This window comes from Ovis canadensis, chromosome 9 (genome assembly GCF_042477335.2).
Source record: "Ovis canadensis isolate MfBH-ARS-UI-01 breed Bighorn chromosome 9, ARS-UI_OviCan_v2, whole genome shotgun sequence".
In the NCBI taxonomy this organism is placed as follows: Eukaryota; Metazoa; Chordata; class Mammalia; order Artiodactyla; family Bovidae; genus Ovis; species Ovis canadensis.
Window position 1 is genome coordinate 26,057,397 of NC_091253.1, and position 22,476 is coordinate 26,079,872.

General features: G+C 48.5%; 1 protein-coding gene and 1 long non-coding RNA gene across 43 annotated transcripts in view; one reads left to right on the top strand and one right to left on the bottom strand.

Annotated features, from left to right (window-relative positions):
• PTK2 (protein tyrosine kinase 2) overlaps positions 1 to 22,476 on the top strand; it is a 189,603-nt gene that overhangs the window by 147,230 nt on the left and 19,897 nt on the right. For 38 of the 42 annotated variants that reach the window (XR_011259146.1, XM_069600897.1, XM_069600909.1 and 35 more), the window contains 6 exons: positions 772 to 872; positions 3,132 to 3,247; positions 4,035 to 4,135; positions 5,005 to 5,094; positions 7,464 to 7,668; positions 19,917 to 20,028. Coding sequence is in view for 41 of the 42 variants with exons in the window: in XM_069600897.1 (XP_069456998.1) it covers positions 772 to 872; positions 3,132 to 3,247; positions 4,035 to 4,135; positions 5,005 to 5,094; positions 7,464 to 7,668; positions 19,917 to 20,028 (725 nt within the window). In the remaining variant the exon portion in view is untranslated. Of the gene's footprint in view, positions 1 to 771; positions 873 to 3,131; positions 3,248 to 4,034; positions 4,136 to 5,004; positions 5,095 to 7,463; positions 7,669 to 19,281; positions 19,573 to 19,608; positions 19,754 to 19,916; positions 20,029 to 22,476 lie in introns of those variants that run through there. The other 4 variants (XM_069600920.1, XM_069600918.1, XM_069600921.1 and 1 more) reach the window with 4 other exon arrangements.
• Positions 17,092 to 20,697, bottom strand: LOC138446146 (uncharacterized). The gene is made up of 3 exons (XR_011259147.1): positions 20,434 to 20,697; positions 19,741 to 20,104; positions 17,092 to 17,574 (listed from the first exon to the last, which is right to left on the bottom strand). It is a non-coding gene; the product is annotated as an uncharacterized lncRNA (long non-coding RNA).

Here is a 22,476-nt window from a genome sequence, read left to right on the forward strand (position 1 = left end):
GGGAACCACTGCACTAGGTTGCCTATAAAATTGCTTCCAGGTTTGAGGTTCTATAGTTCTAGGAATGTTGTCCTGCGTCTCAGTCATCCTAGAGTACTGGGCAGGTGACTTCCTTAACCTGATGTTAGAAATGTGTACATGCTTAAAAATAGGTCCCCACATCTAAGTATGTGTACCTGTGCAGGGCCCTCTTGGTCATCTTAGGCTCAGCAAAGCAGTCACACTCACGTGACGGCCACAGGCCACTTCTGGCATCCGACTTTCTGAGAGGAGTTCACATGCTGGCATTTCCCCACAGGGAAGTCCTCACAGTGGTCCAGGAACTGCTTCCTTAGCCCTGAAAGTGCTGGGAGGTGATACGGCCACAGTGGTGGATGCCAGAGCCTCTCGGGTCAAGGAGAAATCCTCTCAAAGCCACCGGCATGGACTCTGGGGCCCTGCAGGGGATGCCCAGCAGCACTCACACTCAGGAAAGCTGCTGCCCCACCAGCAATTTACCAATCAGGTGGTTTTACCATGAAGGGTATTTCTTAGAGAATGAATCACACATTCCAGCTCGGTCAGCTTTCCAGAGGAAAACCTGGAAAGTTAGCCTCAGGTCAGATTTGTCCCTGGAAAAGAAAAGGAGGTTTTCTCAGCCAGTGAAAAGCATTGAGTCCTAACCACTGGACCCCCAGGGAACTCCTGTTAGCCCCGAGTCTTAACTGAACTCATCTTCAGGAAACTGAAAGATCTTCAAAACAATGACGGTGGACACCTGTTTCTCCCCAGTAACGATGCGTCAGTTTGACCACCCTCACATTGTGAAGCTGATTGGAGTCATCACAGAGAACCCGGTCTGGATCATCATGGAGCTGTGCACGCTCGGAGAGGTACCCGTCCCCCCACCTGCTGCGCCTGCACCCGGAAGGGAGTGTATGACGTACACTCTCGTAGGATACATAGGAGAGTGTCTGTATGTGTGCATGTACATAGTGCATGCTTGGAGAGGTGCCCGCCCCCCATCCTCCACGCCTGCACCCGCAGGGAAGTGTGTGACGCACACTCTCATAGGATACTTAGGGGAGTGTGTATATGTGTGCATATTCATAGTGCATGCTCGGAGAGGTGCCCGCCCCCATCCGCCGCGCCTGCACCCGCAGGGAAGTGTGTGATGTGCGCTCTCATAGGATACATAGGAGAGTGTGTATATGTGTGCATACACATACTATAGTAGTATAGCGTCCTCATTAAATTCCCAAGTAGTCCCCTAGCTCAGTGGAGGCGGCAGGGTCTTCCCACCCCAAAGCTTTGTTAGGACAGGAAGTGGCAGGTGACCAAGTGGTTCTCTTTATTCCCTCTCTCTTGCTGTTGCCTAAAGAACACACCCACTGATTTGAGTGTGAAAAAACTGTTAGTGGAGTTTGGGTAAATGAGTGCTGAATTCAGGTAAATCAGAACTACTGCCTCATCTTTGGGGGAATTCACTTTGCAGTGTCTTTCAGACCAACTAATGTGAGTCACAGTTTCTTAAAACGTAGCAGAGTGTGGGCAGATGTCCTTATTTGACCTTCTCTGGAGCGCAGAAGTCGGTGTATCACCACCACCTGGACGCGGGTCCCCACCCAGGCTGCTGAGTCATAGATGGGCGGGCCGGCAGGGCCCCGCCCTCTGTGCGTCTCCAGGTGGCTCCATGGGCCCTCTTGGGGTGAACCTTCCAGATGTCTGCACGTGACATTGGTGCTGAAATCTAATAGGTTAACCATCTAACACATTGTGCACATTACTTGTTTCTGGAAGGACACCAGGCAGTTTTGCTTTTAGTGAGAATCGGGGTTTTAGTTTCGGGGAATCAGAGATGGCCTGGGCCCATCGTCCTCTCATGATGGTGTTGGCCCTGCCTTCTGGGTACAGGGCGCTACTGGTGGACCCCCTGATCTCCTCTCCAGCTCTGATGACAGCTCTGTGAGGCTCTAAGAAGAAACTGTGGCTAACATTAAATGGTCTAAAAGACACTCCAAAGTGAAGTCCCCCAAAGGTGAAACAGTGGTTCTGATTTATTTACCTAAATTCAGCATTCATTTACCCAAACCTCTCCAACATTGCTTCTTTCGCTCTCAAATCACTGGGCATGTTCTTTAGGCAACAGCAAGAGAGGGGAAAAAATAACCACTTGGTCACCTGCCACTTCCAGTCCTGACAAAACTTTCTGGTGAAGGAAATATCTTAAGGCCTCTAGGATTTCTCTTCTTCCTCTCCCACACCTTTCCAAATAAAATGGAGTGTTTACATAAATTGTTTTTTTCACATTATTTTTCTGCTTTTGTTTTTGGAGAATTTGCTAATTCTTCTGGCTTAGATCATTAATAATGCTAGAAGGAAATGGCAACCCACTCCAGTATTCTTGCCTGGAAAATCCCATGGACGGAGGAGCCTGGTTGGCTACTGTCCATGGGATCGCAAAGAGTCGGACACAACTGAGCGACTTCACTTCACTTCACTTTATGTGTAGGGAGATTGTGTAGGATTGGAGTTCATCTGCCTTCTTTGCTATATTGGCATTTAGCTGAATTAATCCTGATGGGCATAGTATGGACCCGTAAGCCTAGTGCATAAACACCTGTAAACACGTAACCATTTTACCCTTCTTCACCCAAGATTCCCTGGTGGCGAAGGGGGGAGTTTTTTGCCTCCCCTTTGCCTTCATCTCCTTGTGCTCAGGTCGGCCTGGGGCGTGGGGTGGCCTGGGGAGTTGGGCTGACCGTGGTTGTGGAGGAGGCTTGTTTTGTAACTAGATTCTCTTTTTTGTTCTCCAGCTCTCATTATCTAGTGGTATTTTATACCACACCTTTATCCATTCCTTGGAACCATCTTTCTGTATTTTTTCAGAAATGTGTCTGTAATCTTTAGGACTCTAATTTTTGCAATTGGATCTCAAATGAAGAATAATTAAGCATGATTTCTGAGATGATGTGTCTCTTTCATTATGCCTGTTTTTTTTTTTTTTCTTTTTTAGGATAGAATTGAAGGCATTCTCATAAAAATGCATTTGGACCTTTCCAGATCGTTGTTGAATGTAGCTCTTCTGCTATTGATTTTTAGTCTCTGACACTAATTATTTCTCTTGTTCCTTTTGGTCACTGTTGCAAAAGCTGCGGTCGTTTCTGCAAGTAAGGAAATACAGTTTGGATCTAGCGTCTTTGATCCTGTATGCCTATCAGCTTAGTACAGCCCTTGCGTATCTGGAGAGTAAAAGATTTGTACACAGGTGAGACCAGTCATGAAGCTGGTGAGCTGCCTCTGAGTGGGGGGGTGGGCGGAAAGAGGTTCTCACGGTACCTGAGGCCCTTTGCCCCTCTTGACTCCTACACAGACAGCGCTGAAAGTCCTGCTGTGTAGTGCCATGGCATGGGACCTCATGGAGTTGAGGGCTTTTCCTCACATGGAGTTTGAAGCAGATCACTGGTTCCTTCCACAGATACTGTTGACAGCCTCTATGTGGCACTGTGGACCTCAAACGTATTGTTGTGGAACTTTCTAGGACACCATAGCGTCATGAGTAACTATCTGTTGGCCTTCTGCAGAATTTCTGTTCTTAATTTGGGTCTCTCATTTGAGTACAAGTGAAAGCCCTTACAATTCATTTGCCTAGTATTTTGTGTTGCTAGTGTTCTGAAGATCATTTTAATTGTATTTAATGAGATTTGTTAGTAACAGAGGGTTACACACCCTGGCCCTATACTGTCCATCAGTTATTGCAGTGGGCAGTGTGACTGTATGAAAAGTAGTAAGTGGTTTCATTATTTAAGAATTTTCTTTGCCATTATTCAGGATACTAATCACCATATTATTGAGTGAGTAAATATCTGCCAAAAGGAATATATTTGAAGTAAAACAATAAAAGCATCTCTCTTTTTCAGTGTATAATAAAGTTCCTGTTTGTATTATATATAAGCTGTCTTTCAAAGTACCTATATGTCTTTATATAATACAGATCAATTTGTGGGGTTTTCCCCTCATATTAAAATTTATTGTTCCACATTCTTCCTTTTCAGGGACATTGCTGCTCGGAACGTTCTGGTGTCCTCAAACGATTGCGTAAAATTAGGAGACTTTGGATTATCCCGATACATGGAAGATAGTACTTACTACAAAGGTAAGAAACCAGAGTGTCAAGTAGGAAGTATGTTCAGTGATTTTTAGCTCTTAAGAAAACTACATTTTAGTGTGCTCGGCTGAGCTTTGACGTAGGTGTGTAGTCAGGTCCATGGAGCAAGGACAGCCTTCTCAGTGAAGGCGCTAGAGCAATTGGTCATCCCTGGGCAAGAAACGGCCCGCAACCTACACTCACTCCCCATTAACTCAGACCCATCATAGACTTAGTTATAAGACCTAAGACTGTGAGACTTTAGGAAGTAAAATAGAGGCAAATCTTTTGAATCTAGGGCAACGTAAAGAGTCCCTGGATTTGACACCAAAAACATGAATAAAAGGGAAAAAGTAATAACTTGTTCCTCATCAGAAGTTAAAACCTTTTGTTCTGCAAAAGACCTGGGCAGATGGATGGAAAGACCACCAGTTACAGAGTGGGAGGAGATATTTGCTAACCACATCCCCAACAAAAGACTGTTACCTGGGCTATAGAGAGAATGCTCAAACCTCACAGGTGAAAAGGGAAAGAACACGGGCAGAAAAGGGGCAAAAGATATGAAAAGAGATTCCTCCGCAGGCTGTTCGGTGGCACAGGGCATGTTACCCCTGGGGAAGTGCAGAGCGAGCCACTGGGAGGTGTTGGGCACACTGTCAGGGTGGCCACAGCCACAGTAGTGGCAACACGGAACACTGGGGACAACGGAGGAGGCAAGGCGAGTTACTTGTGAGCTGTTTGTGAGGCGTGACCGGCACTGAAAGGAAGGGGAAAGTGGTTCTCCCAAAGACCCCATAGTGGGAATCTCAGCTGGCTCTAACTGTGAGGTCCCTAATCAGATAGCAGGGAGGTTTTACTTTCTGAAATTAATCTTCCAGCTTCCAAAGGAAAATTGCCTATTAAATGGATGGCTCCTGAGTCAATCAATTTTCGACGTTTTACCTCAGCTAGTGACGTGTGGATGTTTGGTGAGTATTTGAGAACTTCTGTGGTTAAAATTACAGTTCATATGTTCTACGGAATAAACTTCGCGCTGTCTGATCAGAGTCAGAAGTTGGTTTGCCCTCCCCTGCCCTCCCCCCTCATCACACGCCATCCTCACCCATCTAACGCGGGCCTCTTCCTCCCTCACGGGGGTAAGCTCTTTGCTCCCTTGCCTCCTCTCTGCAGCCTTCTGTGTGGCGTCACTTTTACGTGAGTGATATAAACGGTTGACCTGCCCGTCAGGTGACATGATGGCCCCCAAATCCAGCGTGTCTGAGACTGACTGCCCTTCACCTCTCTCTGGATTTGGCCTCCTTCCCAGCCTGTCTCAAGGCTGGGAGGCTTGTCCCTCCGCGTCCTGTAGCGCTGCTGCTCGCCCCCACCAGCTCTGGTGGCCCCTGCCATCCCCCTCCTTCCCTCTGCGTCCCTGCAGAGCCCCCAGGCGTGTGTGCGTGTGGCTGACGTTCATCCTGCTGCGCTTCTTCCCTCTTCCCACCTGCATTTTTAAATGACTCACCTTTTTGGTGTGGATGATGCTCCGTCTCCGCCCTACTTTCCAGACATCTCATCCTGACATCCTTTCCTCCCGTTGAAACTGGTTCTGACCTTCAGGGTCGCCTGACTGTCCCCTTTCCACGTGTGCAGCAGGTGTGCCACCCCGACGTAGGCTCCCTCTTTCCGCTCTCCCTGCACTTCCTCTCTCAGTCACAACACGCCCACGTCGATCCCATGCGTGGTCCTCTGTGCATATTTCCTCTGCTGGATCTCAGACAGCTTCCCAGGAGATGCTCTGTTAAGTTTATGCACCTTCTTTTTCCTATAAAGAAAAACAACTTTATGTTCCTCAAGTATGTGTTCTCATTTTTTCTTCTGCTTCTTTGTTGTTGCCTTTCAACAACCACTTAGTGCCTTAACCCATATTAGGTGGAAGAAGGAATTCAGTCAGACAGGAAACGGTGCCCTGAGATTGGAGAAGGGGCTGCAGTCCAGTTGGCTTCAGATCCTAAGACCTCACTGTCTGCTTTGCGACACATGGAGCAGGTTGCTTAACCTCTCAAGGGAATTCCACATTTCAGGGTCTGTGATGCCTGTTTGTTTTTTTTTTTTCTCTTCGCATTTCTGGAGCTAGGCTTTGTGACGCATCAGTGGCATCTCACAGTTGGTGTCATTCTTGTGTAGACTTGGTTTTGTTCATATCGGTGCTACTTTCTTGTCTGAATGAGTTTAAAAGAGCTCTTTGGTAAGAGTAAAATAATTCTAAGAGGTAACAAAGGATCCCATTATAATTTAGTTGGCAGCATATTCCTTCCCTTTCTGGTAATGTAAAATAATAATGCATCTTAAAATCCATAGCATCTTAGATTTCATAAACAACAGTTTTTAAAAAGATGTAAGGTGTGAGGATTAAGGATGATGTAAATTTCAAGGAAGAGTTCCAGACACACATTGAAGTCTCAAGAAATGATACCTGGTGTTGTCATTACTAGTGATATTGTCATAATTACTGGTGAGAAAAAAAACAGAAGTAAGGCAGTTTTTTTGGGGGGTGGGGTGGTCATACACTCTTTGAAACCATTGGCTTTTGGCTAATTTCAGATCTAATTCACATTGACGTGAAGTTGTGCCTTCCTGTCTGAGGCACACACCAGCTTAGGTGCTGAAGATGCCGAAAGACAGTCACAGCCCCTCTGCCCCTGCCCTGGCACCAGGTGCACAGGGCACGCTTGTGGTGGGGCAGACGGGAGCTTCCAGGGTCGGGGGTGGTGGGCAGGGCAAGGAACTCACAAAGGCACCTGCAAGAGGAGAGCTGTGACGAAGATGATGAGCGGTGTTGAATCTAGAGAGTTCAGCACCAGCAGAAGCTCCAAGGGGCATGTTCTTGGGCACATCTGCATGGCCAGCACGCCAGGTGACGGGGCCTTGAGAGAAATCTGAGAGTCTGAACGCGTTAAGACTTGAACTGTAGGGTTTTCTCTGTCAGGCCTTGGGTCAGCTGCTGTGATCATGAGCAGGTTGGACTAAAGTGGAGGGGAATCTAAAATGCATTCAGCCTCTTTAAAATTAGTTCACTGAGGTATGCTGTGAAATATCACTATAGCTGGGGGCTGGTGTGTTTTCTAGTGTAGATTTTTTTAAAGGATAAACCTCTTAGACAAATGATGTTTTTTTTCTTGATAATACTGTTTCATTATTCTCATCCTACTAAACTAGTGTTTCTGTTTCTGTTTGATAGCAGAGCTAACTGAATGCTGCTTTACTTGGCCCGTGTGCCAGCTGTGAAGTCACTCCTGAAATGTGGGAACTGCCCTCCTCCTGCCAAGTTCACGGCTGTGTTTTTGTTCCCGCCCCACAGGTGTGTGTATGTGGGAAATCCTAATGCATGGCGTGAAGCCTTTTCAGGGCGTGAAGAACAATGATGTGATCGGGCGCATTGAGAATGGGGAGAGACTGCCCATGCCTCCCAACTGCCCTCCCACTCTCTACAGCCTCATGACCAAGTGCTGGGCGTACGACCCCAGCCGGCGGCCCCGCTTCACTGAGCTCAAAGCTCAGCTCAGGTAGGAGTGGGGTTGGGGGCCGGGCCTGGGCAGGGGTGGGGGCAGGCCTTGGCCGCCTCTCCCTGGCAGATCCTCTACATCTTGGGCAAGCATGATTACGTTACTGATTTGTGTTTATTTACACCTCGTTAGTCTTAAGAAGCATGTGTCTTAGAGTCTTCCTAAAGTTGAGAAGGTGATCAAATCTCCCTGGCCTGACTGCTTGGCGCCGCTCCTGGGTCCTTCCTGACCTGGTTCCCGCTCAGCTCTCCATCTCTATGCACACACTGTGCCTTCCGCTCCAGCTGCACCCAGCCCCTGACCACCTGGACCTCCACGCACTGCTCGCTGCCTTTCCTTCCACCCCCTGCCCCCCCCCCCGCCCCGTTTGCCCCCGGGGTGCCCCTCTTCAGTCTTCACAGCCCAGTTCAGGTGTCACCTCCCTAATCCCACCCGCCCCCAAAAGAGACAGGCTCATCCGTGTGGTGCCCTCTCAGAACTTGTGTGACTGTAGCTCAGACGCCCACCTCGCCTGCTTGACTGCCTTCTGCGGCCCCTGCTCTGTGCCAGGCACCGCTAGACCCAAGCCTGCAGCAGCCCCGTCCCTGGAGGGAGCACACGGCGCTCCTCAGTGTGCTGAGTGTCCGGAGGCGCTGCAAAGAGCTGACCGGCCAGTGGGTGGCCTTCGTCCAGGTTACGCATTCCTGTAGCCCCGGGGCAGCGCTTAGGACCAGTACCTCGTCTGTGCTCAGGAACCAGTTGTTGAATTAAGTCTAGATTGCAGCTTGATACTTGAATCAGCAGGCCACTTTAATATAATACATAACCCAGCCAGCCAGTACCATGGTTTAATATGCCAAATCACCTGGCTCCTATTTGGGGTACTCCCTGATCTTAGGTAAGTTTCTTTATTTGCTGTATTTCACAAAATCACTGAATGTCAGGGTGCAGAATCCTGGGCAGCTCCTGTAGCCTGCCCACACCCCCAGAGCTTGAACCCTCTCCAGCCTGGCTCAGCACAGGCGGCTCAACACAGAAAATGATTCCAGGAGGGAGCAGGGCCTGGGTGCGAGGTGGGAGCCAGTTGTCCAGTCAGCAGCTGTTGTGCTGCATCTCCTCGTCCTAGGCTAGGCTCTGTGGGTCCAGCGGGAGCATGCACAGTCCTGACCCCGGATCTTGAAATCCGGCAGAGGAGGCGGGGGTCGATGTCCTTGGCCGCACCGTGACTCCCGTGACACCCACTACCCGACCACCTCTATCCCGCTGCAGGGCTTCTCTCTGATGGCCCCTCAGGTCTCTTGAGACCGCTTTCTCCAGGCTGAAAGTCTCCATACAGTTCAGCTATATGCACTGCCACTGTTGGGGCATGCTTTATTTCATGGTTTGCTCCTACGTGTGTTTGGTTCCTTGTTGACCTTTCCTGAGTTTGAGTTTCTGTCCCTGAACCTCTCCACTTCGATGCTGGATGCCGCAGCTCGTCCTTCCCCATCATTCGGGGTATCGACCAACTTCTCGTCCCCTCAGCCCCTTCTGGGTTCATTGTCTTAGCCCCCTGTGGCTTTGCTCCCAGCTCCATCTGCCGGTAGCTTCGGTTCTACCTTTTCTCACCAGCCCCAGGCCTGGGCTTCCCGCTGCACAGCACTGTGTATCCTGGAGCACAGCTGCTGCGGCTCCTCCTGCCTGGCTCTTGCCCTTGCCTTCTGTGGGTCATGGTGGGGCCTTTGTCTCCACCAGCATCGGGAAGCCATCAGTAACTCCCTGCCTGCCTGCGCGCACCAGCTGACCCGCTAGGGAATCCTCACCTCCGTGTCTGCAGACCCACTCCCCCAGCCCTGCACGCCTCACCCGTCAGTCTTACCCGAGCTCCCTGCTCAGGACAGCTTTCACTGGGTTCCTGCTGCCCCCCTGTCAGTTAGAGGCTTCCAGAGTAGCAGTTGGGGCCCCTTGAGTCTCAGCCAGTGCCCTCCTGCCCTTTCTCACACCGTGGCCACGCTAACCTGCGCCTCTGCCTGGAAGGCGCCCGCCCGCACCTGCTGAGATGGGCCCTGGCATCCTCCTTGGCCTCCTCCCTGCTCTGCCCGCAGGCTGCCCGGAGCTCTGGCTGCTTCTGGCCGTGCTCACCCTGCGCAGTCCCAGGTGGCCGTGGCCCGGTCCAGTCAGCTGCCCTAACACTGGGCACCACGTGGCTGGGCCGGTGCTGGTCACTGGGCAGGAGGACCAGACACTTTTCCTGCCCTCGAGGAGCTCACAGTCTAGTACGTCTCATCCCCTACTAGACTGAAGCTCCTTGAGGACAGGGATCGTCATACTCACCTTGGTGTCGCCCGACCCCCAGGCCAGGCTCCGGGACTCAGTGAGGACCACACAGCCGCCGAGCCCATGCTCGGCACACGGCAGTGCTGACGTGGCTGGAGGATGGTGGCGTGAAGGTGGGGTAGCTCCCCAAAGTGTCCCGGGTGAGGGTTTAGGGCAAAGTGCAAGTAATTTACACACACACACGCGTATAAAAACATCAGGTCTCGGGTTATAGATGTTTTCTTGTGAACAGGTAGCACAGGTCATTGAGTATTAGTTTATCCTATTTGTTTTGTATTAGTCAGAAATGAAGCTTAACTTTGTATTTGAACATGTAGAATATGGCTACCAAATAAACCAAATAAAATATAACTTTGTAACATAATAGCTTGCCTGGATAGCTATATATAACAATGAATCACAAACAAGAAAATAGAATCTTTTAGTGACTTTTCTGAAAGTTTTATTATATGCAAGATTCAAAGAAGATAATAAATTTGGGGGAATCCTCATCCCAGGTCACTTAAAAATGTTCCCCAATCCCATTCTCCTTGTCTGCCGCAAGAGAAACAATGCAGACAGACTCAGGTTCTCATGGGCTCCTCTCCTCTGGGATGGGACTACCGCTTGTTTTCACTGTGTCCTAAGAATAGTGGCTCCCAGAGACTCCTCTTGGCAGAGGGTCCTACTGGGATGGGTCAGCTCTGACCGGAAGGCCAGTCCCCCTCCTGTCCTGGTCCTTGTTCGTAAATGTGCCTCACTGAGGAGAATGAGGTCCAACTCTCAGCAGCCTGTTGGCAAGTGTAAGAAATCCCTTAGTAGGAACTTTCTCATAGTGTGTGCGCTAGCGTTTCATACTGTGTTCCTGACAAGTTATAAGAGTGCACTGAATATTCTTTGAGTGAAGGAATCATTTAGTCCCTTGCTGATTCAGTTCATCGTGTGGCAGATACTATGCCAGGGAGACCACATAAACCACGGGTGTATTTTCCCCTTTGGAGGTTATGGTCAAAGTCAGCATTGCTGAGCAGCGCTCCGTGTGACTAAGACATCTGTGCTTCCTTATAGGAAGAGATTGTCAGCTTTATCTCAGGAAAACATTTAACATGTGGCTTCTTAAATCCCTTTTAGACAAATGAATGCAATAAATAAAGTTATCCATTTAAATTTTGTACCTTAGTTTTTGTTATTTAAAAAATTGTTTGTTGACATGCGAAGATGCGAACTTACAGACATGCCAAGAAGTAAACTCATTGAATTTTCATAAATTGGGCACAGTAACCAGAACAAGAAAACAGCATTGCCTGCACCCCGGAAACCCACTAGAGAGAGACCTCTTTGCAATTAGTGCTCCCCCTCCAAGGGTAACCACTCACCATCGGTTGGTTCTGCCTGTTTTTGAGCTTTACGTAAATGCCGTCATTCGGTGTGTGCTTTTTTGTTTATGACTTATTTTTGCACAAGACTTAGTTTGAGATCACTGTGTTATTCAGCTGGTTGTACCTCATTCTCGTTGCTGTACGTGCACCAATTATGACTACCGTAGTTTCTCTCCTCTACTACTTTGCATCTTGGAGCTTTGAAACACAAACAGCATAAACACTGCTGCTGTGTGGACATACCAGATGTGTCTTTGGGGAACATGTGTGCACAAATGCCTGGTGGGTGCATGTTCATGCATCTGCGTGCGTGTAGGCTGTAGCTTTATGTACCGACAGCGCGTGTTTTTCTAAGTGGATGCGCCTGTGCAGCACCCCCGGCAGTGACGAAAGCTCCTGTTGCTCCGGCCATGGTTTTTTTAAACCTTTGGGAATTCATCCTTGTTTCTAAGCGTGTCGTTTTCACATGTGAAGGGTAGGTTAAATGTAAACAATTTACCTGATCTTTTCGATCCTAAAGAACACTGACCTAGTAAGTGTCTGCCTGGAAGGCCCCCTAGTCCCTGGGCGCTTCAGGAAGCCCGGTAAACTGACACTGTGTCCATCGGGAGCAGGTCTCCATCCTCTGCAGTCACCCGTAGAAATCACAGTGTAGAAAACCAGCGTGGACTGAGTGCCGTGAACTCTCACACAGTACTTCATCTGAACCCTCATGGTCCTTGGAGGTGTAGATGATGTTGTCATCATCAGTTTACAAGTGGGGAAATGGAAACAGGCCAGGTGGCTGACTGACCGCGGGTTACGACCTGGGATTCAAGACAAGTCCACCTGAGTCCGGGGCACAGGCTGTCAACTGTCACGCTCCGCGCTTTGATCTGAGACCCAGCTAAAGTCAGTAAGCTCTCCGGCTATGATTATGACTGGTGGGCAAACTCAACGCTGTTCAGTTTAAAAGGAAAAAGAAGAAAGAAAAACACTGTTACATGGAATTTCCACAGCTGGTTTTCTTAAATTTGCTTGCATGTCGGGTAGAGAAAGTCCCGCAGAACAAAGGCAGCATCTCTGGCTTAGGCACAGGGCCCCCCTCAGGGACTTTGAAGGGTCGTCACTGTTGTGCTGTCCGTCTTATGTGTGCTGTGTCTGCCCGCTGTGGCCCTCTGTGGTCTCCGAGTCCGTGGGAGCAGTGTTGTCAGTTTCCGTGAGGCTGAGTCTCCCAGGGGCCCTGTGGCAGCCGGAGGCAGGCCGCCCAGCATGCGTCAGCCAGGGCCTGGGCTTGCCTGCTGAGTCCTCACCCTGTGTCTGCACTACAGAGCCTTGTCTTCAGGTGGGTCTGCGGCAGTGCTGGCTGTTGTGTGTGTGTTGTTGCAACTTGATGGTGTCGTGTTTGCTTCTTAACTGTATCATACAAAACTGGCCTTCGAGAAATCTGTTTGACTTGGAGGAGGGCATGGCAACCCACTCCAGTATTCTTGCCTAGAGAATCCCTGTAGACAGAGGAGCCTGGGGGGCTACAGTCCATAGGGTCACAAAGAGTCGTACACGACTGAAGCGACTGAGCACACACATGAGCTTGGGCGAATGACTTAGACTCCCCGGAAGAGTGGAATCATGAGTCCTACCTACACTCCAGGACTAGATAAAGTCATCTAAAATGCGTTTAGTTTTCATGCTTGTGGTGGGCACACACACTTGGTAAGTAATAATGAAAACAAAGCTTCATCTGAAGATCCACAGGGGACCTGGAAGTCTTGGGCACAGAAAATGATTGCTGTTTTAAAAAAAGCTAATTATTCACATTTAAAAGTGGTTGCTATTATTGTCCAGATACCAAAATGCAAGGCACATCTTTTTGACATTTTGTAGATATCATATGGACGTTTTCTATGGGCACTTTTTTTTTAATCCTTTCTGATTCTTCATTTATCCTAGAATGTGAACTCTAGATTAAAAACTCTAGGTTTGACTAATAACATGAGATTACTTGTGCTTCTTCGCTGTGTTTTTCAGGTGGTTTTGTATCTGCTCCCAAAATTCCTCTCAAAGGTGGTGTCTGAATTCCCCCTTAGTCATCATATCAGCATTTTCCTTCTCGTTGCCATCTTGCTGGTCTCGATCTTATCTAGAAGAGTAGCCTGTGTTTCAGTTATTCCTGTATTTACAGTGTAAAATGTTTGGGGCCTTAGCCTTCCCAGTAATAAAAAATAAATAGTACGTATAAATTTAATAGGAACTTAATGTACAATTTAAACTGTTTTCCATGAAAAATTACCTCATACCTGTTCCTTCCCTGTGGGGACCCCAGACCCTGATGTTCAGACCTTTACAGGTGTGGTTTTGCTTTACCTTCAGCTGCACAGCTGGTTTTGCATGAAGTAAACAAATTTCTAGGGAGATTTAAACTTAAAATTTCATAAAAGTTAACCCTTTGTGCTTACATGGCTTCACAGACCGTTTACCTTGCTGGTCTCACAATAATTCTCAAGGATGAGATACTGTTGCCCTTTTCACTCAAGGCTCAAAACACCCTGTGACCTGCCTGGATCATGCAGCCAACACAGGGTGGGGGCAAGACCCCAGCCCAGAACGAGCGTCCTGGTCTCTACTCCGGGGTGGCCCCTCCCCGCTAGGGGGGTCGCTGGCTGTCCCGCCCCTGCACTCCTCATTCTTTTGGCTTCCCCGCCTTGTCTTGTTTGTAAGAGAACTTTGGATGAAGCTCCCCCCGCAGCTAGGATCCACACGTTTGCCAGTTACCATCCGAAGGCCTCCCCCGGCGCCCACAGCGAAATCCTCACACTCGCCAGGCAGCTGCCATCGCTCCTCCCTTCACCCGTTTCTGGCACAGTTCTCCTCTCTCTGTTCCTAATCCCCTTTCCCCGAATGTGGCCTTCAGGGTTCTCCCTGAAAGCCTGGAGAAAGAGTGGAGCAGACGTGGATAGCTGCCCTCCCATCTGGACCGTGGAGGACCAGTGGCTGCAGGTTAAGGGGGCGGGCAGGCGAGGTGGGTGCGGGGGCTCCGGGACCGACGGGAGCAGCGCTGGCTCCCTGTGGGCCCCCAGGCCCTGGGCCTCTCACCTAGACTGGAGGACGCAGCAGCCCCTGGGGCACCTAGCCCGTTCTTGGTGAAGGGGGCTGGTGCTGCGAGGCCACGGGCTTCCCTTCTGCACCCCTTCCTCTCGTTCAACCACCCCCCAGGCTTGCACTTTAGAAATACCATTTGTGTCAGACTTTAGTGATTGCTCTAAGTATTGAACTGTACATCTTTAACTTTTCACCATCTTCTTGTTCAGTCGCTCAGTTGTGTCCGACTCTTTGCGACCCAGTGGACTGCAGCACACCACGTTTCCCTGCCCTTCGCCATCTCCTGGAGCTTGCTCAAACTCTCGTCCGTTGAGTTGGTGATGCTGTCTACTTAGACTTAATCTTTGTATTTCACTTTAAATTACTGCCTCAATCCTTTCTGCTCTAGATATCATATATATTCATTTATGTTAGTAATCTTATAAGATTCCACTTTGTGTTTTAAATAGCCTTTTAAGGAAAGTAAGGGGGTAATCTTATATTTAACCCCAAACAGTGCTCTTTGTTCTTCCCTAAAGACTTTTCTTGAATTATCTATTGAAGAACTTCTTTAGCATTTCTTGTGGTGTGAACCTATTGGTTATTTTGGGGTGGTGGTGGTGTTTTTTTATCTGAAAATGAATTGAGCTTCATTTCACTGTATACAGAACTCTGAACTGATGGCATTTTTCTTTTTTTTTTTTTCCTTCCCTTTCAGCACCTTAAAGCTTGCTTTCACTGTCTTCCAAGAAGTCACTGGCCTTTCAGTTTATTCTTCATCTTATGTCATGTGTCATTTTTCTCTGGCTGCTTCCATGATCTGCTCTTTATCTTTGGTTTTCACCGGTTTATAACTAGGATGTGCTTGGGTGTGGTTTATTCACTGTATTTGGGCTTCACTGAACCTCTTGAGTCTGTAAATGTGTCATTTCTTCAGCTATTTTTTTCTGCTCCAATTTTTCTCTCTACTTTTAAAACTCTCATTCTGTGTATGTTAAATCTTCTGATAGCGTCCTTCAACAGTCCACAGACTCTGTTCTTTCTCTCTTTTCCCCCAGTCTTTTTTCTCTAAGTCCCTCAGACCGGATAAGTTTTGTTGATATATTTATCCTTAGTCTCCCTGACTCTCCTCTCATCTCCATCCTACTGATCATCCAGTCCCATGGAGATTTTATTTCAGATATTCTGGTTTTCGTTATGGAATTCTCATTTAACTCTTTGTTATAGTTTCTATTTAACTGTTGACATTTCCTATCTTTTCATTAACTGTGAACAAATTTTCCTATATGTCCTTGAAAATAACAGCTCTTTGAAGTCCTTGCTTGCTAATTCCAATTTCTGAGTCACCATTGGAGTCAGCTTCCTTTAGATTTCTCTTCCTCTTGAGACTGGATTACATTTTGCGTGTTTGTGTATCAAGCGGTTTTAGATTATGCCCTTGACTTGTGGCTGATAAGTCTTGGCAACTCTGGATTCAATGTCATTCCTCTGAAGACTGGTTGGTTGGTTGGTTGATTTAGCAGGCAGCTAACTAGGCAGGTCTCAGTTGCAAACTGTCTCCATTCTATGAGCTCCAATCTCAATTCAGCTGAGTTCAGTCTCAGCTGGGCCGCCTGGAGCCTGCCCTATATGTGCATGGTACAGGGGTTAGCAAGTGATTCAGGCAGAATTTATACTCAGAATTTGAAGTACCCCCTCCCTGGCTCTCTTCTTCCTGGCTTTTCCCCCTCATTTTCCACCAGCTGTGGTGACCCAAACTCAGTCCTCTGGTTCTTCAAACCAGTAGGATGGCTGCCAGCTTTTTGGCCAGTGGCCATCAAAGTGGGACCTTGCCCAGTGCCATTCTTTGCTCCTAGCGCCCCTCCCCCCAGAGCCTGATTGCTCAGTGCTGTCTCAGGCCCTAGTTGTTGTCTAGGTTCTCTCTTCTGTCCTAGTCTGCAAGAGGAGGGGTCACATAGGAGCTTCTCCAACTTGCCCAAAATACCAGAGAGGTCACCGTTTTAAAGTAAGATTCTAGTAGAAATAACTTAAAAATAATTTTGAGATGTGTAACACCGTAGCCAAGCAGAAGTGCATAACTTCCTGAAGTTTGAGACACATAGTAAGTAGAGAGAAATGCAGGTTTTGTGTTCGTGAAACAAGATGCTGGGTCTGCTGTGTGTGTTTATAAGAGAAAGGGGAGAACCCTGTGCTGCAGCACCGAGGTTACTGTGGCTGCAGAGACACCATCCCACCATCCCAGCCTCGTCTCAGGCCTCCAGACTTGTTTTCTGCAAAGATCCCTGGGCGGGGGTTGGGGGGAGTGCTTGTTGAAAGGTCAATTCCATTCCTTTGTGGTGAGGTAGTGTTGGGTAATTATAAGAGATCATGTTTCAAAACTGGTATTCCCATGAACTTGCTAAAACAAGCCATTTCCCTCTTGGCTTTTTTTTTTTTCCCTTCGGTTTCTTGCTGCTCTTTCTCTGGGTATTTTCCAGATTAGCCTAAGTAGCTATGAATCCAGACTGATTTTCTATCCAAAGCAAATTTTGTGATGTCATCATAAAATCACTATGTTTAGGTGATCAAAGTACAATCTTTTTTCTTTTATTTTTTTAAGTTATTTAAGCATAGAAGAAGTGTGGTTTCAAAGGAAAGAATAGCAGTATAATCGCTATCAGGAAAAACACTGCAGAAATGAAATAGATTTAAAAAAAAAAAAACCCAAGGCATGTTAAAAGTACAGAACTAGATAGCATTTACTGAAATGTCCTACTGGCTTCCTTCTCCTACTTTATTTCTCCATCCTAACAGTGAATGGGATGGACAGTGTCGTTGTTCTTTATACACGAGGACACAAGTTGAGATGGCCCAGCTGCCTGTGGTTACCCAGCTCCCAGCTCTGTCCCTTCTCCTGGGACGGTGGGAGCAGCTGGTCACCCCCTCAGGATCGGTCGCCCCGTCCACTCAAAAGCTTGCACTGGAGATTTGCTTTAGTATCTCCGCTTCGTGGTGGAAATGAAGAAGCTGTCAGACCTCTTTCTTGCTCTTCATGAAAATACCTTAGACGTGAAGTCACATCCTGGGAAACCTCTCCACGGCAGCTTGCGGAGCCTGGGAGGCCAGGTTCCCAGGGGTGCTGCTGCCGGAATCAGAGCGTGCTTTCACATGTTCACGTCCTTTGACTCTGAGCCGACGACTTGTTTGACTTTTTTTCCTAAAGTAAGGAAAGTAAAAACAAAACTCACGTTAAATAGTTTTTTCCCTCGCTGCCCAATTCTCTTCCTAAATAAGGCTCGTGGATAAAACAAAGAATGATTACCACGTGCTCTAATGTTTGTTAAATGAGAAGTCTTATATCTTCTATTGCTTTATCTCTCAGCGGGTTTGAGACTTAGAAACCACCGTCCCAGGAAGAACCATGCGGGCTCATTGCCAGTTCACATTAGGCAGCTAAAAGCTCTCAAATGGAATGTATTGCTACTAAAAATATTTGTAGTTTGGGAAAATATGTTTAAATTTGACCTCCTTGACACTCTGCACATTCCAGTTTTTTTGCTCTGGGTTCCTCAGCGACTGTAAAGAGAAAAGCTCAGAAATGTCTCCATGGGCACTCTTACTCCATCTATGGAAGAGTCTTCCCCTTGTTAAACCAGATTCTTTATAAGTTATTTATATTCTGAGCTGCTCTAAGCAACAAATTACTTCTTCAGAAACATTCTGACATGTTATCTTGGCTGTGAGGCTGCCTGGTTACCCCTGCATTCGTGCCCAGTGTAGCAGGTGATGAAGGATTGAGAAGGAAGACTCAGAAGGGAGTCAGTGGGTCAGAGAAGAGGGGCACCGTGAGTGTGGGTGCAAGGGTCGGGGTTAGGGGAGCCCGAGGGGCCTCCCGACGGCAAGGGCCTCCCGTGATCCATTTGGAGGTGTTTGTAGGGGGCAGTCACCTTCAGGTCAGGGTGACCCAGTTCAGAAGACAGGCCATATGGGTTAAAGTGCCTTCATAGGGGCTGTTTGAAGTAGAGTTCCCATTGCCTTTAAAAATATGTCACACTTGGCCTTCTCACAGCTTGCCTGTATTTTAACAATTTGAGGAAGTTTTTGTTTTGATTTTTGGGACTTTTCAGTTGTTTAAAACTACAGAAATTTTGGAAATTCTGATTTGGAGTCTGTTACTTATTTTGAGGGTCAGGTGATTGAGAGCAGGGTGCTTGTGATCGGAGGGGGCCCCTCTCTCAGGCCGATGGACCCCTGCTCTCATTGGCCTGCCCGTGTCCCCTGTGAGGAGTGGGCCTGAGGCGCGCCGTCTCCCTTGGCAGCCCACGCGCACGCTCGGCCCATGCTGGCTTCAGTGCCCGCTGTCCCGTCGTCACTGGAGCAGTGTGATCCAGGGTCCATGCTCACACTGGGCGCGTGGGAACGGGCAGTTCTCAGTGCAGTGGGGGCCACAGCCTCTCAGACAGGCATACACGGCACATTTTGACCCATGAATCGTGGGATCGGTGCCAGGTCCCCACGGTGCTGGCGCTCGGGCACAGCGCGCTGCCTCGAAGGTGCCACTAGTCCTGCCTTGTCGTTTAAAAGCTTTGTGTTGTTTTCTCAGCCATGATTGTCTACATGGAGTGGGAAGGAAACCGAAATCATATTTTGAAAAGGGGATGGGCTATTCTGACTAAATTTTGCTTTTCTCTAAGTGCTGATGTGGTCATTGAGGAAAACATTCCCTTCCCTTTAAAAAAAGGAAAGAAAGCCTTCCATGTTTAGTGAGGGCTTGCTGACTCAGGGTGGTCGGGAGATGGATTGTGCATCATCTCCTGCTATAGCTGCGTGAGAAGCAGCCTGCCCTTGCCTCCGGCAGCCAGAGCGTCTTCTGCAAACAGGCGATTCCCAGATTAGAAGGGGAGGCTCTGGGGCAGCTGACCTCACTCTCTCACGGACGCCTCCCTGGGAGGCTGGGGCTGAGGCAGCCTCAGTATGCAGCTGTGGGGCGGTGGGTGGGGGCAGCTTTCTGCGCCCGGAGGACAGAGGTCCCTGCTGGCCCAGGTTGGGGTTGGGGGGGTGCCGGCGCCTGGGCACCGAGCCCTGAGCTGCCTGGTGGGTGAGCAGCCGCGAGACCCGGTGGTGAGCTGCGTGTGTGAAGGCAGCAGGAATTTCAGAAGAGTTTCTTTCTTCCTGATGAGACGAAGTGCTGGTTAAAGTGAAAGCTGGCAGGAAGGTAGTTCAGGCCGTTTGGGGCGTGTCTCCTACAGCGCTGATGTGGTGCCTCCGTGGGGCTTGCTCTGGGAAACGGTCCTGCTGAAGGGAGCTGGGCGTCCAGACCGTCCATCCTGGCTCCGCTTTGGTTTTTCAGCTTCTCCCTTCCCAGCCAGCTGTCTTTCCTTACCTGGGCTGTGGCTGTGAGCGGACCTGCCCTTTGCATCCAGGCTTCTCTGGAGTCCTTCTGGGAAGCTGGAAACCCGATCCCCTCTCCCTTTCTCATTGGGCTCCTGGTGGCAGGGCGGGTCCCGAGTGTTCCGGCTCCTGGCAGCAGCTCCCTCACATCCTGTGTTGTCTCCCCAGCACAATCCTGGAGGAAGAGAAGGTCCAGCAAGAAGAGCGCATGAGGATGGAGTCCAGAAGGCAGGTCACCGCATCCTGGGACTCCGGAGGGTCCGATGAAGCGCCGCCCAAGGTAGCGAGGCCCCCACCCGACCTTGGCATTCCTCCTGCTGACTCTTGAGGGTTTGGTGTAGGCAGCTGCGTGCTATCTGTGTGGAGAAAACCAAACAGCAGGTTATTCTAAGACCACTGCAACTTTGGTTTTTTATTTGCTTCTCTGAGTACCACCCTCCTGTGCACTCATTTTCTTAATCTGTGCTGCAGCCTCCAGCTGTTTGAAGCCATGGATGATTGGATTAGATGTGACCTCCCAACTCCCTGACCCCCACCGTGCCACAACCCCACCCACCCACCCCCCGCCCCCATCATCAGGCTGAAAGGAGCACGCCTGGCTCGGGGGTTTCTCTTTGCAGAAGTTGGGGACCTAAACCATAAATGCTTTACTGTTTGCTTTGTTTTGAGAGGAGTCTGCTTCTACCTGACTCTGTCCTTTGGGGTTTGGTTTTCTTCTGCTGAGAACCTGGAACACATTTTCTGCCCTTTTCTCGCCTGTGGCCAGCGGCTGAGCTGTCTGTGGAGCAGGCAGTGCGTTACATCCGCTTGTTGACGTCGGTCAGCAGAATCCCGGCCCTGTCCTCCGTCCTCCCGGCCTGCAGCCGGTGGCCAGGCCTCCGCGCTGCACGGCCATGCTGAGGCCGGGAGGCCCTTGATCGTTCCCCTCAGGTCAAGATTGTTTGTCCTCCTTTTGCCGTGGACAGGATGGTGTTTTCACACACCAGCTTGTTTGCAGAGAATAATCCAGTTCAGATCATTTTCTGGACAGTATACATAAAAGGCTTTTTTGCAGTTAATGGCTAACTGCTATTTGACATTTGATGAACTAAAAATATATTAAAAGAACTCTGACAATTCATTCCCTTTTTGAAAAGTGTTCAGAAATCTGTTTTAACACAAAGTGCTATTAAATATTGTACCCATTTTTTTTCTTGGTCATTGTTTTAAACTGTGTAACAGGAAGTATTATTACGCATTTAGAGTAAATGCAGGTTATTGACCAAGTTCTTCAGAACTTTAGAGGTGAAGGTTTCTGTAGTCTGGCTTCCTCCACCAGTGGGAGAACTGAGGCCCAGGGAAGGAGGGCCACCTGCTTTATTTATTCTGAGGGGTCTCTGAGCCAGTTAGTGACGAGAGCAGAACATTTCTCTGTCTCTCCTCATTTAGCAACAATAGAATCCCTAGGTCCCCCCTAGAAAGCTATGAACCCCAGGTCCTGCGGCCTCCACAGGCTCCTGCGTGTATACAGGTTTGCCTGTTTTCTCAGCCACAACTGGAATGGTTCGGCACTGGAGAGCCTCGGAGTTCATTTCTCAGGCCCAGAAGTCAAGTGGATCTACTCACAAGTCGCTTAGATGACCAAGCAGGTTCCCTGCTGGTTCCCAGCCTCACTCTCTTCATCTGTGAAATGGGGGTACCAGTGTTCCCTGCCTCTTAGGGGTGTTGGGACGACCAGATGAGATTGTGTGTTCACAGCACGTGTTTTGGTTCCAGAAGTGTGAGGAACTCTGTGTGGTTGGTGATGAGCACCAATGATACAGCAGTCCCCTAAAACTCACAGAACTGAAGAACCTTTTTCATCTAAACGTGACTTTGTATCTCAATCTCTATGATTTTTAATAATTTTCATGTGACTGAGTTTTGAAAGCTCTGCTATTAAATAAGTTCATGGGTGGAGGTGGAGGTAGTTGGGCTTCCTTGTATTACAGAACAAAGGTGAAGCTAGCTTAAAATTTTAAGTAGCCTCACATTTCTTTCTTTAGGACATTTTCAAAGTGTATATTTTGAGGCTCTTTTCTGTAATCAGAAATTGTTCTAACCTTTAACATGGGTCAGCAGACTACCCCACTGCCTGTTTTCTGTTGATGAAAATTTATTTTATTGTGTGAACTTACCCCTTCCCTTGTGTTTATTCATGACTAGATCCCCCTACACAGTCGAACCTAAGTGGTCCAGTTACTTTGTGGCTCAAAAAGATTAAAAAATTACTCTGTGGGAATTCCCTGGCAGTCCAGTGGTTAGGACCTGGCATGTTCAATCCCTGGTCAGAGAACTAAGATCCCACAAGCTTTCTTCCATTCATGAGTTGTCTTTTCACTTTCTTAACCTAGTTATTTATAATGCAAAAGTTTTTAATTCTTACCAAGTTCAATTTATCTTTTTTTCCATTTGTTGACTAGTTTTTGGTGTCCATTGCCTAACCCAGGGTCACAAAGGGCTTCCCTTGTGGCTCAGTTGGTAAAGAATCCACTTGCAAAAAACAAACAAAAGAATCCACTTGCAACACAGGAGACCTGGGTTCAGTCCCTGGGTCAGGAAGATCCCCTGGAGCAGGGAAAGGCTACTCACTCCAGTGTTCTGGCCTGGAGAACTCCATGGACTGTTTAGTCCATGGGGTCACAAAGAGTCGCATGTGATTAAGTGACTTTCACTTTCACTTTAGGGTCACAAAGATTTACCCCTGAGC